General features: G+C 37.1%; 1 protein-coding gene across 1 annotated transcript in view; it reads left to right on the forward strand.

Moving 5' to 3' along the window:
- LOC149845075 (vacuolar fusion CCZ1-like protein (DUF1712)) overlaps window positions 1–16,528 on the forward strand; it is a 67,604-nt gene that overhangs the window by 21,660 nt on the left and 29,416 nt on the right. Inside the window, exons 4-5 of the mRNA XM_089997452.1 lie at window positions 2,222–2,405; window positions 2,613–2,722. Of these exons, the coding sequence (XP_089853578.1) occupies window positions 2,222–2,405; window positions 2,613–2,722 (294 nt within the window). The remainder of the gene's footprint in view (window positions 1–2,221; window positions 2,406–2,612; window positions 2,723–16,528) is intronic.

Here is a 16,528-nt window from a genome sequence, read left to right on the forward strand (position 1 = left end):
AAAATTGTCATATATTTTAAAATAATTTAAGAAATTTTTAAATAATGGTGTTGTTAGTATTCCATAAGTATGATCTTATGAAATTTTGCCTAAACTTGTTTTTAATTTATTTCTTTACTTTTGGTGTATTAAAAGTAGCATATACAATGTTGCAAATTATGATCCAGCTTATGAAAAAAATAATAATAATTTTTTGATATTTGATCCTTATGCACTTATGATTGCCTTACGTGATTGTTTATTCATGCATAAGGTATTGAGCATAATTTCTTATAGGAAGTCATTCACTTTAATAAATGCCTTTTATAGTCTTTTTGTGGGACAATAGTTATGATATTGGGTGTTTCTCTTGTTGGTCATTTTTGTGGTCTTTATGATTATGTTATTTTCTTAGTCTCATGGCTCTTTAATGAACATTATCTTACATGTTTTGCATGAGATTTAAATATATTGCAGACTTAGTTTTTAATAAAATATTAGGTTGAGAATCATGAGAAGAAACTTCTTTGTGTTTTCCCTTTGTGCGTGTTATAAGTGTTTTCCTCATGGTTCACTTTAGTAATTGTCCATTATTGATGAACGTGTTTGTTCACTTGGATCTTTGGTGGACATTTATGTTCTTGATTCATTGCATATTTGTTATTTATAAAATACAACTTTTTATATTGTACCCTTAGTGCCTTAAATCTATCACTTGCATATATGCTTAAATTTGTTCCTATGCATGTCTTTTGTATAAGATATGTGGTTTTAAGTTATTTAGATTATTGCATATCCATGAGTTCTTCTAATCTCTTTGTGAGTATCCATGATTAGTTGTATTTATGTATGTACTTGGTTTTCTATATGGTTCTTTGAGAATCTCTATATATGTTTTGGTTTTCTTTAATGTTATATGACATTGATTGTCTCATAGTAGACTTGTAATCTAGATTGAGCTATCTCTCTATATAGCTTGCTTATATTAAGGATGCTTATGATTGCATCAATTGACATCTTGTTGTGCAATGATTGCAATATATTCAATCTAAGTTTTCCATCTATCGTTATTGGATTTGATTTGAAACTTTGGTTTTTCAAATCGGTTTTTATATTTGAACTCACTTATTTGAAAAATGATTTCTGTGACTATTTATTGCCTTCTTATGGTATTTGTTGTGTCCATCACAGAATTTTATACGATGCATCATTTCTTTTGGCCTTGTTATTATTGAACCAGAGTTTTTTTGTGAGGGTGGGTTGTGTGCACCTCGGTTATGACAGTTTAGATTGTCAACTTATAGTTTGACTCTAACTAACAGTTGTTTGATCTTTGGTTTTATAAGTGTGGTGTATCACTCATTTGTTTATTTGGCCATTATTATGTTGGATGCTCATAATTATGTTTATCTGTGATGGTTATCTATTTTTGAAACCATGGTGTTTCGAAAGATTGTACAAATTGATGACATTGGTTTGTTTTTATTACAAGCTCTCTTACCTTTGTGTTTCCTCCTATTATGCCTCTTATTTAAGTGTCATTAGATCCAGATCTGGATCCAAATCCAGATCCGGACTGGCTGGTATTTATTGAGATGTTATTGATTCTAGTTTTGCCCTTGTTTGTAACTTGTTTCTTGTTATGTTTGGGGTATTTTTGTAATTGTACACATTATGATATTGATTTCATATATAATAGAGGGCCTTCACGTGACTTCCCACATTGGGAAGGTGTTATTGATAAAAAACCCTTTGTCATTTTCTCTTCTTCTTCTCCTTCTTGTGATTACTTTCGGAACAAGATACGATACCAAATCCTAACAGATTTATCCTCACATTCCTTAATATCACAATTAAAGAATTAGATATGAAAGCTACTTTTTTACCACTTTGGTGCAAATCAATGATATGAAAAAAATTAAAGACCTGTTTTTATTTGATCTAAATGAAATTATTATTTGACTATAAAACAAAAGAAATCAAAGTTGACAACAAAAGTAAATAAAAACACTAAGATATAAGTTAATTTTTCTCCAATCCTCAAACTATTACACTTCTAAAATTATGGGTGTAGATCAGGTCATGGATCTAAATAAAAATGTGTTTGCTTTGAAACTCCTTGATTACTTCATCACTGGGATGGTTCTATCCTAGTGGAAATTTCCTATTTTCGGTATCCGATGGATGTGCAGATTGCAGTGTAACTGAATTTTTTTATCTTTTGCTAATTTTATTATTGTAGGTGTTGGAGAAGAACAATGACTTGGATCCTGTTGGGAGGACTGATTCGCTGCAGCGACTTCTTAAGGAAGTCCACTCGCTTTTTGTGATGTTTTTTGGGTCTCTGAGATCATTGCTTGAGAAACATCTTGATGGTGGAGTTGCTCGTAGCTATTTGTATTTCTTTATCATGGATTACTTTTCTGGTAAGTTTTTATTGTGGTTAACAATCATAAGAAGCCTTCTTTTATTTCCTAGTGATTTATCTTCCAACACACTTGTTAGAGATTGTGCTATGCACCTCTGTGTTGCAATTTCATTGTTTGTACTAGACTTTTATTTTATAATATTATGGTATCTATCCATATATTCTATTATATCAAAATTTTGACTCTATTCTCCACTCGAATCAGATTTTCTTGTTGGTAGGAAACTTCAGATGCCATCCTTTCGTGACTGTCTAAAAGAGCGTGGAACTGTTCAGATGCTCACTGTAGGACGAGAGACAGCCATTGAAGTTCAGGTGTGCTAAAGAACTGTTCAGTACCTGCAATAGTGTGACCTTGTAGGTATTGGATTTAACTGTTATAGAAAGATGTAATTATGTTGCTGCTGGCCCTCTACCCTCTACTCTTTTGTTTCTCTTTGGGACTCTTTCTTCCTGTCTTGTGTATTGCAGACTGTGACATATTTGGGTAGCATCAGTGTTGTGAAAGGCGTTGAGGCGTAGCGAGGCACTCCACCAAAATCTGAGGCGAGGTGTAAGCCTCGAGGCGCAAAGCGTAAGCCTCAAATTTTTTTAAACTTAAAAAAAACTATAAAAATTATCTAAAATTATAAATAAACAAGGAATGCTTTATTGATGAAGCGCCAACCAACACGAAATAAAAAATCTCAAATAAATACGAAAAAAATATGAGATTAACATGTAAAAGTAAAATTAATGCAACAACTTGATCTATATAAGTATCTAATTGCATAAATATGAGCATTCATTCAATAAAAAACTAGCATTAACAACAAAATGCATATTAGCACTAACAACATCATGTCATAATTAAAAAATGCATGTTAACATTAACAACCAAATGTTAATGTATTTGTCTAGAATTCTTCAAAATGAGAGTGTTAACATTCACAATTACAACTGAAAGTCCCCAAAAACATATAAATGGCCAATAGCTCTATGATATGAATTAGGGCCTAGGCTCTTGTTGTGTCTCGTCATCATCAATATTTAAGTCTTCAATATCATCATCTGAAGAATCCATATAAATAGGTTCTTCTTTATCTTCATTCTCTGACTATTCATCATCTACACTTTCTTCATCCACGTCCTCAATTACTTCTTTTGCTTTTCTTTTTCTTTCAATAAAAAATCATGTATTAAATATTTATGTTATGTAATTAAAAAAATACATTTATATTCATAGCTAGGTAAAAGGAATATAACTTTACCTCGATCTCTTGAAGACATGTCTTGCCTAAAACCACTTTGTAAAACATGAGGTGAAGTGACTTTTTCAATAGGCACATGCTCAATGGCATTTATGTCGAAGTTCGGATCCAACCATGAATCCTCCAACCAATTGGGATCACTTGGCAACACTGGATCTTCCTTCTCCACAATCCACTCATCGTCTGAGTCTATATGATCTAGACATATAGGGTCTTTGGTAGCCCTCCTCTTCATATTTCTCTCTCTTAATTTCATATTGTACATTACAAAAACCAATGCATTCATCTTCTCTTGTTCAAGTCTATTCATTTGTTTTGTATGCACCTATAATTTCAAATCATTGATAATCAAATATAAGATAATTAAACATATAAAAATGTATTTCAAAAATAAAATACAAAGTCACAAACCAATGAGAAAGTACTTCAATTCCTCTCACAACCCGATGCACTGCATGTCAAACTTAAAATTCGAATTGCAAAATTCATCAACTCAGGATTTTCGTGCCCAAATGAACTCCACCAATCAGCTGCATTCAAATAAAATAATAAAAAATTGATAAAAACATTAAGAATGTCATAATTAACAAAAACACAAAAAAATATTGACAAATAACAACATAATTGCAAACTTACCGAGACTTTTTAATTTTCTTATTGTAACAACTGTCTCTCTGCCAAACAAGCTATTTGCCTTTTTAAATGCATCGATTTGTGTTGTAATTTTCAACTGAATATTTGCATCAGAAACTAATTTTTCAACACAATCATAAAAGTCACCCATAACTTCTCCATCAGGGTTGAAGTTGTCAGCATAATGAAAATGTGGATTTAAATAATAGGCAGTTGCATGCAAAGGCTTATGAAGTTGTAAGTCCCATCGTCTATCAATGATATCCCAAATAGATTTATATTTTCTTTCGACATTGTCAAGGTTTGAAGCAATTTCCTCCTTCGCTCTATCCATTGCCTCATACAAAAATCCTATAGCAGGTTCGTCTGCATCAACGAGTCACAACACTTTCACGAGAGGTAGTGTAGCTTTAATTGCATATGATATGGCAACCCAAAACTTATGATAACTAAGAACAATATAAGAAATGTTCTTAGCATCAGATTTCTTATAGTAATTAGATAGTCTAAAATTTGAAGATAAGAACATCGACTTTAACTCTTTCTTATAACATCCAATACTATGAAGTGTGATATATGTTGTGGCAAAACGAGTGATGGCTGGACGCAGAAGTTCTTTCTTCTTTGTAAATTTTCTCATTAAATTTAATACCCATGCATGACTATAAATGTATCTTGTAATTTTTTTTGCCTTTTCTACTGTATCTTTAAAAATTGATATCTTTCCAATATCTTCTAACATAAGATCCAAGCAGTGGGCTGCATATGGTGTCTAAAAACATGTTTTTCCTGCTGTTAACATATTTCCAGCTGCCATATAATTTGGTGCATTATCTGTAATGAATTGCACCACATTACTTTCACCAACTTCTTTAACAACTTATTCAAACAACTCACACAAATTTGCACAAGTTTTTTCCATGTCGCTGATGTCAACAGACTTCAAAAATACTGTCCCAAATGAGCTGTTCACAATAAAATTAATTAAGTTTCTTCCTTTTCCATCTGTCCAACCATCTGCCATAATACTGCAACTAACCTTTGGCCACTCTTTTTGAACTCTTTCAAAATTTCATGAGTACAATCTACCTCGTCCTTCAAAATCTACGTTCTGATCTCATGATAAGAAGGCGGTTTGAACCCTCGCCCATAATTTGCAATAGCTTCTACCATTGCACCAAAATATGGACTGTTGCAAAGATTAAATGATAAGACATTTGCATAAAAAAATCTACCAATGGCACAAGATACATTTTTTCTTTTATCCCTTTTGAAAGTAGTGTTTATTGTGGTTTGTCGTGCTTCTTTGTTCACAAAAAGGTCCATAGGACCAGCTGTACTTGTTTTTGCATCACTATATGATCCACTAGTTTCTTTATTCACATTATCGCCGGTTGATGGTCCAAAATAAACACTTCTCCCGATATCCAACTTGTTTTGTTCTAACTCTTCTTTCTTTAGCCTTTGATCCTTTAGATGATTCTGAAAAAATCTTTTCACGTCAGGTGGAATCGCTTCGCACATGCTTACACCATGCTTTGTGCCAACTAAGTGATGTTTTAGCCTATAGATGCCTCCTGTAGTTTCTTTATGACAGTAATTGCAAATTACGTGTCCTACGAGTTTGGGATCTTTAGTAGGATTTGAAACTTTAACTCCATGATCCCATCCTACATCTTTTGCCATTGTTCAACTGCAAAAATACATAACACAAAATATATATTAACATCATGCATTCTGCTGACTACATTACATGAAAACAAATGCAAAATAGACAATCCTGGTGTATAAGTTATATAGGAATCCTAGAAAAAAACATAATTGAGCAACAAGAGCTACACTGCTTATGTGTGCCAAAGTAATAGAAACAAAACAATGACGGCATACATAACTCTTTTGTAATGTAACAGGCTAATATACAACATGCTAACTGAAGACATAATAGTCAGGAAGTTCAAATCTATCAAAATATAATGTGAGTTGAAAGGTTCTTTAAGTAATTTGTCCATCTTAACCAGGTTTGGTCCGTTGCAGGTTTTGTGAACCAAACCCATGATTGTGATCTCTTTAGTTCTTTTAGTCGAAAACACATGCCATATTAAAAAATTATCATGTTTAGTCAGATTTTTAAAGAAATCTAAAAATCAGCATACTGTATTACACTAAAACTTCAACATAAGTATTAATGTACTGCAGTTTTTTTTTAACTAGTCTCACTAGTATTAATGTATCTAAAAACGATAATTAGTAAATTAACAACTAAATTCTAATCTAAATACAGGAAATAAAATTTTTGAGATTGAAAATAAACTTAGCAAGAAAATATAACAAGAAAATGATGGCAAATGCAAGCAAAACAATAACACCCCCGATGCAGAGAACTATTAGTAGTGATGCAAACACAGATTAACAACTAAAACTAAAGATACAAGTTCAACAATCCATAAGAATGTATTACAATCTAAATCGATTCAAACATTTACATGAATTTTTTCACAGAAAAAGAAAGAGACAGGGGGCTTCGCCCCCCTGTCGGTCGACCAAGAGAGAAAAGCAGAGGGGGGAACCCCCTGCCCACGAAAGGCGACGACAGGGGCGCCGCCCCCTTGTCGGTCGACCCCAAAAGAAAGGCAGGGGGTAACCCCCTGCCTGATGACAAGGTGAGCGACAGGGGGCCTTGCCCCCCTGTCGGTCGACCCCTCAAAAGAAAGGCAGGGGGTAAACCCCTGCCTAACGACAAGGTGAGCGACAGGGGGCGGAGCCCCCTATCGAAAAAGAAAGAGACAGGGGGTTTCGCTCCCTGTCGGTCGACCAAGAGAGAAAAGCAGGGGGGGAACCCCCTGCCCACCAAAGGCAACGACAGGGGCTCCGCCCCTCTGTCGGTCGACCCCAAAAGAAAGGCAGGGGGTAACCCCCTGCCGAAGAGAGGCAACGACATGGGGCTCTGCCCCCTGTCGGTCGACCCCTCAAAAGAAAGGCAAGGGGTAACCCCCTGCCTGATGACAAGGTGAGCGACAAGGGGGCTCTGCCCCCCTGTCAGTAGACCCCTCAAAAGAAAGGCAGGGGGTAACCCCCTGCCTGATGACAAGGTGAGTGACAGGGGGCTCTGCCCCCCTGTCGGTCGACCCCTCAAAAGAAAGGCAGGGGGTAAATCCCTGCCTGACGACAAGGTGAGCGACAGGGGGCAGAACCCCCCTACCGAAAAAGAAAGAGACAGGGGGCTTCGCCCCCCTGTCGGTCGACCAAGAGAGAAAAGCAGAGGGGGGGAACCCCCTGCCCACCAAAGGCGACGACAGGGGCTCCTCCCCCTGTCGGTCGACCAAGAGAGGCAGCGACCAAGAGAGAAAAGCAGATTGGGGGGGGGGGGGGACCCCCTGCCCACGAAAGGCGACAACCCCAAAAGAATAGCAGGGGGTAACCCCCTGTCGAAGAGAGGCGACGACAGGGGCTCTGCCCCCTGTCGGTCGACCCATTACGGAGAAGAAGAAGCAAAGAAGTTTACCTGTCACCGGAAAACGCAGAGGTCGCCGGAATGGACGGCGGTGGCAGTGAGTCGCTGGCGCCCTCATAACAAAGAAACGAAGACGGTGGTGGCCGGCGGGTCGCCGATGCCTTCTCAGCATAGGAAAGAAGAAGGTGGAAGAGGCGATGACCGACGACGGGTGGTGGCCGACGACGAGTGGTGTCCGACGACAGCAGTGGTGGGGGACGAGAGGGGACGGAGTGGAGAGAGAAGGGGCGAGGGCTTTCCCTCGCCCCGAAGCGCCTGTGTTTTTTTTAAAGACAGGTTCTCGATCCTTCGAGAATACGGGCCCGGCCGGGTCGAACTCGGGTCCCGGCCATCCGATTTTTTAATGCGTGCCTCACTTTGAGGCGCGCCTCACCTCAAGGCGCATGAGGCGTACGCTTTTATGATTTTGCATTTTTTAAGTGCGCTTCAAGGCGAAAAGGCCCTCGACTCGAGTCGAGGCGCGCTTTTTGTGCCTTGAGGCGTGTTTTTAACAACACTGATTGGGACTATATTAGCCTAATCCATCTTGACATACATGAGGATGACTTGGAAGGCAGTTGATGACTGTGCTGTATCACATTATGATGAGGTACCGGAACATATGGAGGATTATCATCTCTTTACAGCAAGTAATAATCCAAACTGGTGATCCATCCTTGGAATATATTGTTTCATGTGTTCACTCATAGAAAACTTGCCATATATTAAGAGCTAAGTCACACGGACTTGGCTATAAGGTCGACGCACCCGCGCCGACATGCCCCGACACGGGTGCGGCTTCGGACATGCTCAACCAAGTGTCGGACTCGGTCAACGCACCAGGGCTGAGTCTGTCCACATTTTGGACTCGGTCAACTTTGACCGAGTCTATTTTTATCCATTTTTAGGGCAAAAAACTAAAAAAAAATCGATCTTTTATATATTTAATATATATATAGCCGAGTCTTATTATTGTTATATATTATATATAGCCCTGTCCCCTAATGGGCACAACTTTGACCGAGTCTTATTATTGTTATATATATATATTTTTAAAAATATATATACATAACAATAATAAGACTCAGTCAATATCGCCGACCCCAATTGTTTTGGGATGAAGGCGTAGTTGTTTTTGTAAATATATATATATATATATATATATATATATATATATATATATATATATATATATATATATATATATATATATATATATATATATATATATATATATATATATAGCCGTGTCCCCGTGTCCAAAATTTTTGAAATTGCTCCGCACCCGTGTCGCACCCGTACCCGCACCCATGTGACATAGATTAAGAGTTAATGCAAGCCTATCAACCTTTTGTCCTTATATATTGGCAATGAAAAGTTGGCAATTTGGATTTTTCTTCCTCCTTGAATCAAACATATAATGTAAATGCCTGATGTGCACCTTATGACTTCTTTTTCTATATTGTCAACTCTTGGAATCAATTCTAATCTAATTAATTGGTGTACAACAAGGCATACCAGCCTTCACTGACGTTAAAGGACATGACACATTAAGTTTTAGTTAAAGACATTTCATTTCCTGCTGAAAGAAAGGACGTTGATGCCATATTAATGAGACATGAAGGAGTTGTGTCACAAGGAGCCTGTTCATATACCAATTGAGCCATCAGAATTGGTTATACCAAAAAATATGCTTATTGTCTTGCTTAAATTTTCCTAATGAATGTCTCTGCATCTGGCCAGAACTTTAGAATACAATTGTCCATTCAGATCAAAAAAATTATAGAGATATTACTGTCTTAACTGCTATCTTGATATTAAGTGCACTTGATTTAATAGGAATCTGTATTCATAGAAGTGTGACTTGGTGGCATTCATTTGACAATGTTACAGGAAGAACTTCGTTAAGGCTTGTTGAAGAGGAGATTAATCCTGTCCAAAATTATTGGCTATCTTATGTTTACTTTTGTCCTTGTGTACACTTATATCTTTTGCAACTTTGTAAAGGGGTATAACTGTCTTTATGCCAACCTAGTTTTTGCTGCCTTGATAAAGAAATTAAGGAAGTCAAATGAGCATTCATGACTTCCCTCCTCTCCACCGCCTTCCATCTGTGAAAATATCTTCAAGAAGATCAAGTTCAAAGATGACTTGATTAACCCACTATATTCACAATGGAGAATATGTGCACAAAGGCACAAAATAACTCACAAAAGAGCACAAATGCACAAAGGCATGAAAAAGCAATCTATTATTGAGAGAGAGAGCTTTACAAAAAGCATACAAATTACATGGGGCAATGACCCTTATTTATAGGCAAAATGGGACCCAAGGAGGGGCTCCCATAGAGACGTTGGAGCCCCTCCAATGGTCATATTTACGACTGTTGGAGGGGTCCAAGTCTCTATGGTGGACCCCTCCTATGATATAATAAAAAAAAATAAAAGAAGAAGAAAAGCATATTCAAATGAATATGCATGTTACATGTGAAAAGACTATTTTACCCCTAGTGGGTATTACAATATATATATATATATATATATATATGAATTGCAATTTGACACTATCTCTCTCTCTCTCCCTCTTCTATCTACTTCTTGCATCACCTTCTCCATTTCCTCTACTTATTTGCAAGTACATCTACAGGAAAAAGGCAGAGGGCATTTTTGAGGGTAAATGAAGATTTTTTGAGAACTGGTTATTTCAGAATTTCAGAGTATTTTTCTGCGGCTGCCTAGTATTTCTGTTTTTTTGGTGATTCAAAGCTTCATCAGCCTGCTGTTAGCAGATTCTTAGTCGGAACATGTGTGTTTTTATCTCTTAAAGCGTTTATATACTCATTTGAGTGGACGACGATGTTGGAGTTGTGGGCTAGATTTTTGTGGATGTGGAAAGGGGGTGGCAGCCATGGAAGCATGTGAAGGACTGATGATACTTGTGTTTGCTCAACAAGTGTGTACTAGGGTTGAATACTCCTCTAGTGGGTATAAGAAGCTCAAGTAGAGGTAAAAAGTTTGGAGGGACCGGGTGATAAGCCGAGTAATCCCTTGGGAGACTCTTCAAACAAGCCAAAGCCTTCAAATGGGGGATCTTCTGGTGTGAATGAAGGGTCAACCTTTCAAATTATAAATGTGAAATTCGATGGAAAAAATTATGAGCAATGATCAGGCTCCATTAAGATATCCGTAGGGGCGAAAAGGGAACTTGGGTATATTAATGATGGAGTGAAGAAGCCCATGGAAGGAGGCCCTACTTATGCTGATTGGGAGTGTGACATTTACCTACTTATGGCTTGGTTGCTGTAATGAAAAGAGACGGAAGCACCAATAGAGCAAAAGTCACTCTTTAAGAGTGACCACTAGAGCCACGAACACAAACACCAAATGTGCACACACAAAACTCTCAAATATAGAAAATGATTTAAAGTCATAAGTTGGATATTATTGAAGAAAGGAAGAGAAGGGTGAAAAACCCATGCTTACAAGAGGAGAACACCTCCTCTATTTATAGAGGAGGGAAGCTCAAAGAAGGGACCACAAGGGGGCTCCCTTGTAGTCGTTGGGAGCCCCAACGGTCAGAAATCTGACCGTTGGGGCCCCAACGACTACAAGAGTGGGGCCCCTTGTGGTCTTACAAAAAGACAAAAATAAAAAAGGAAAAAGTAAAAAAGGAAAAAGAAAAAAGAAAAAAGAAAAAAGAAAAAAGAAAAAAAGTAAAAAACAAAAAATACATTTGTAGTTTTACAAGAATACCCCTATCGGGTATTTCACTAAAAGAGAAACAATATATATATACATATATGTATATATATACTTATATATACGGATGTATATATATATATATATATAAGTATATGTATATATATACATATTTTAACACGCCCCCTCAAACTTTACGGGGAGAAGACTAAAAGTTTGCTAAGAAGAAACATAAATCGTGGAGTTGGGAGCGCCTTGGTGAAGAAGTCAGCTAGTTGATACTCTGAAGTAACATATGGTAATGAGATAGTCCCTCTGAGGTATTCGTCTCGAACATAATGGCAATCCATTTCGATATGCTTGGTCCGCTAATGAAAGGTGTGATTGCTGGCAATGTATATCGCACTTTTGTTATCACAACAGAGCTTGGTGGGAGTGGAAATGGGGATGCCCATGTCAGCAAGGAGACTTCTGAGCCATACGATTTCCATAGTTGTCATTGCCATGGCCTGATATTCAGCTTCAGTGGATGACAGTGAAACCTTCTGCTGCTTCTTGCATCTCCACGAAATGAGGGATTCACCTAAAAAAATACAAAGACCCGTTATTGAGATACGATCATTGGGATTTCCTCCCCAGTCAGCATCAGTAAAAGCAGTTAAGTCAAGAGATGAGGAAGAGGATAAGAAGAGTCCCTTGGATATAGTATTTTTGATATATCGCACAATCCTCATTACGACTGCCATATGAACCGAAGTAGGTGCATGTTGAAACTGGCTTGCTGCATGAACCGCCAGAGCTATGTCTGGATGTGTGATGGATAGATAGGTGAGAGATCCGATTAATTGACGGTAGGGGGTTGGATCCTCAAGAAGAACACCATCTTCAAGTCTCAGTTTTGCATTAATAACTTCAGGAGTCTCAACTTTCTTTTCATCAGATATTCCTGATTTGGCACAAATTTCTGCAGCTAGTTTCATCTGAGATAAGATGTATCCTCGCGGGGAATAAGCCACTTCAATCCCTAAAAAATATCTCAAATAACCAAGGTCAGACATATCAAAAGTTTCTTTTAACATGGACTTTACATCATTTACTCCCTTTTTGTCATTCTCAGTAATGATCATATCATCAACATACAGCAGAAGCATAATAATGGAGTCACCTGTTCTTTTAACAAAAAGAGCAGTGTCAGTATAACAAGAAGAAAATCCTAAATTGATTAAAACGTTACTAAACCTATCATACCAAGCTTTAGGTGCTTGCTTAAGACCATATAAAGCCTTTTTTAATTTCAAAACTTTTCCATTTAAATCCATACCTGGAGGCGGTTCCATATACACTTCTTCATTTAAATTACCATTCAAAAAGGCATTTTTGACATCAAGTTGAAAGATTGACCATTTTTTAACTGAGGCTATAGCAATAAGAGCTCGATCAAAAGTTTCATCATAATCTACCCCATACTCTTGGGCATATCCCTTGGCAACCAACCTAGCCTTATATCTTTCCAATGAACCATCACTCTTAGTTTTTACTTTAAAAACCCATCTACATCCAATGGGTTTCTTGCCATTGGGAGGATCAATTATTTCCCAAGTTTGTGCCTTTTTAAGAGCATTAAGTTCAAGTTCCATAGCTTCATTCCAATGAGCATATTGCTTAGCATCATTGTAGTGAGATGGTTCATGAAAGGAGTGAAGAGCAAGTAGGCATGCTCGAAAGTTAGGAGAAAAGGAATCATACGAAACAAATCTATTTGGTATTTTGGAAATCCAATTTGATCTTTTTTGAGAGGTCTCTTCGATTGACTCACTTTTGGAAAAATTTTCAAGGGCACAAGGAGGATTTCTTTCATTCCTTCTAGAGCAGACTTGAATTTGTCTTGAAACATTTTCTTCTAAGTTTTGATCATCACTTGGATGTTCAAAATGATCTTCGCTAAGGGACTCACTAGGATCAGTATGATCATCTATGATGTTTTCTTGAGGCAACAAGTCAAATAAAAAGGAATAATCAATATTTTCATTTGGTTGGTGCGAAAAACCACTTTCCTCTTCAATGAATGTGACATCTTTAGAGATATAAAGTTTGTTCTTAAGTATGTCAAAACATCGATAACATTTTTGTTTTTCTCCATATCCCAAAAAGATACATTCAATAGCCCTAGGAGAAAGTTTATCATTTTTGTGAGTTAGAACAAAACATTTACATCAAAAAATTCTTAGTCTTTTATAATCGGGAGACATATTGTAAAGTTTTTCAAATGGAGAAAAATTTTTCAAAGAGGATGAAGAAGTTCTATTGATAAGATATGTAGAGGTTAAAACCGCTTCGGCCCAAAAGGATTTTGGAATATTTCTTGAAATTAATAACGTTCTTGTAGTTTCTATTATGTGTCTATGCTTTCTTTCCGCAAGACCATTTTGTTGCGGAGTGTTGGGGCAAGAACGTTGGTGACAAATTTCATTTTCTTTTAAATAGCTTTGAAAATCATTGGACATATATTCACCTCCCGAATCGGACCTAAGAATAGATAGATTTTCTAAAAATTGATTTTTGACCATTGCATGAAATTCTTTAAAGAAGGAGAAAACTTCGGATTTGCGACTTAGGAAGTAAATCAATGTAAATCGAGTGAAGTCATCTATAAAGACCACGTAATATGAAAAACCTCCTTTAGACAAAATAGGGGAAGGTCCCCATACATCGGAATGAATAAGTTCAAATGGCCGAGTGGTAAAGTAACTTCTTTGAGGAAATGGAGTAGCTTTAGATTTTCCAAAAATGCAATCTTTACAAGTCATGTAATTGTCTTTACAAGTATTGTTCAAAAACGAAAAAAGAGACATTTTTACAAAATTTGGATGGCCAAGTCTCTCATGCCATATTCCAATACTTTTGTCTTTTACAAGATTGCAAGATGACTTAGATGGAAGAGTCAAAAAATCCATAAAGTAGAGGTCAACCCCTTCTATGGCCTTGCCCAATCAGCTTCCCTGACTGGAGATCCTGCACAGTGCAATCTTTAGGTGAGAAAGAGACTTGGCATCCATGATCGGTGATTTGAGAAACGAAAAAAAGGTTTAAATTAATTTTAGGAACGATTCTTACTTAAGGAACGAAAAAGTTTTTAAAATCAAGTATTCCAACACTTTCAATTTTTAATGATGTACCATCGGCTGTTGAAACACAAGAGGATATGGGTTCGGAAAAAACATTTGAAAGAGAGTTTTTATGAGATGTCATATGAAAAGAAGCACCGGAGTCTAGTATCCACATACCTGGAGGTGATGAAGAGTAGGCGATGGCGACTCCGGATGTTGAAGGAGAAGTCTTGAGAAGATGTTGGAGAACTTCGGAGATGTGATTTAGAGTTTCTTTGATATCTCCTTCTTTGGTACTTTCTTCCTTCTTTGGAGAATTTTCCCCAACCGCGGCTACCTTTCCTTTGAGTTTTGGACAAACCGGTCTAATGTGTCCCGGTTCATTACAATGATGGCATATTATTCCCTTTCTAGGCCCATTACTATTTTTGTTAAAATGGGGAGGTCTATATGCTTTAACATTCGATCCGGGCCTAGTAACGGCCAAAACTTCATCACTCTTAATGCTCAAGCCAAGTCGAGTTACTTCTTGACATATCTCGGCAAGGGCATCTTCAATAGGTAGGGCTTTGCTTCTATGGAGAAGAGATGCCCTTACTTGTTCAAATTCCGTGCGAAGACCATGAAGAAATTGGAAAAAATGTTCCTTTTCAATTTGTTTTCTTCTTAATTCAATATCTTCCGGAGCCACCCACTTAGGCTCAAGAAGAGCAAGTTCATCCCAAAGAGGAGTTAGAGAGCTAAAATAGTCCCGGACACTCATATCCATTTGTTTGGTGGAACGGATTTTTTCTTGACAAAAAAATTGTCGAGCAAGATCCTTTTGGGTATACATACCCTTAAGGAAAAACGAAGCCTCATTGGCCCTTCTAAATTTGGCCATATTAGCACAATTTTTAAGGTCTACATTATTCATAAACCATGCCAAAATTTTGGCATGGTTACTTTCCCAATCCTCAATTTTGGATTGATGATCATTAATAGCTTTGATGCGCTCATCGCCATCTAAAGCTTTTTCAACTTCATTTTCGATTTTGGTGAGAACAAGAGAGGGTTCGGGAGTAGTTTCCATAACAAAACCCCAAAATTTCTTACCTCTAAGATGATTTTCCATAGCGGAGGCCCACATGAGATAGTTGGACCCATTTAGCTTAAAAGAAAGCTCCACTTTAGAGTCACGTTCCATCGGCACCAACAAGTCCTTCCTTTCTTCAAAAAAAGAATGAGTCACACGTTGCAAAGAAAAGCCCAATCACCAACCGAGCTCTGATACCATGTAATGAAAAGAGGCGGAAGCACCAATAGAGCAAAAGTCACTCTTTAAGAGTGACCACTAGAGCCACGAACACAAACACCAAATGTGCACACACAAAACTCTCAAATATAGAAAATGACTTAAAGTCATAAGTTGGATATTATTGAAGGAAGAGAAGGGTGAAAAACCCATGCTTACAAGAGGAGAACACCTCCTCTATTTATAGAGGAGGGAAGCTCAAAGAAGGGACCACAAGGGGGCTCCCTTGTAGTCGTTGGGAGCCCCAACGGTCAGAAATCTGACCTTTGGGGCCCCAACGACTACAAGAGTGGGGCCTCTTGTGGTCTTACAAAAAGACAAAAATAAAAAAGGAAAAAGTAAAAAAGGAAAAAGAAAAAAGAAAAAAGAAAAAAGAAAAAAGAAAAAAAGTAAAAAACAAAAAATACATTTGCAGTTTTACAAGAATACCCCTATCGGGTATTTCACTAAAAGAGAAACAGTATATATATACATATTTTAACAGTTGCTTCAATCAATAGAGCCCTTTCAATGAAGAGAACATTTATGAATTTTGAAACCACCAAGGACGTGTGGGATGCAGTTTCTGAGGCCTACTCAAAGAAGATTAGTGTGGCTCAAAAGTGTATGGAAAGAATTCATACATGTAAGCAAGGTGGGAGATCTCTAA

This window comes from Nuphar pumila, chromosome 2, assembly GCF_984573655.1.
Source record: "Nuphar pumila chromosome 2, dmNupPumi1.hap1.1, whole genome shotgun sequence".
Classification (NCBI taxonomy): Eukaryota; Viridiplantae; Streptophyta; class Magnoliopsida; order Nymphaeales; family Nymphaeaceae; genus Nuphar; species Nuphar pumila.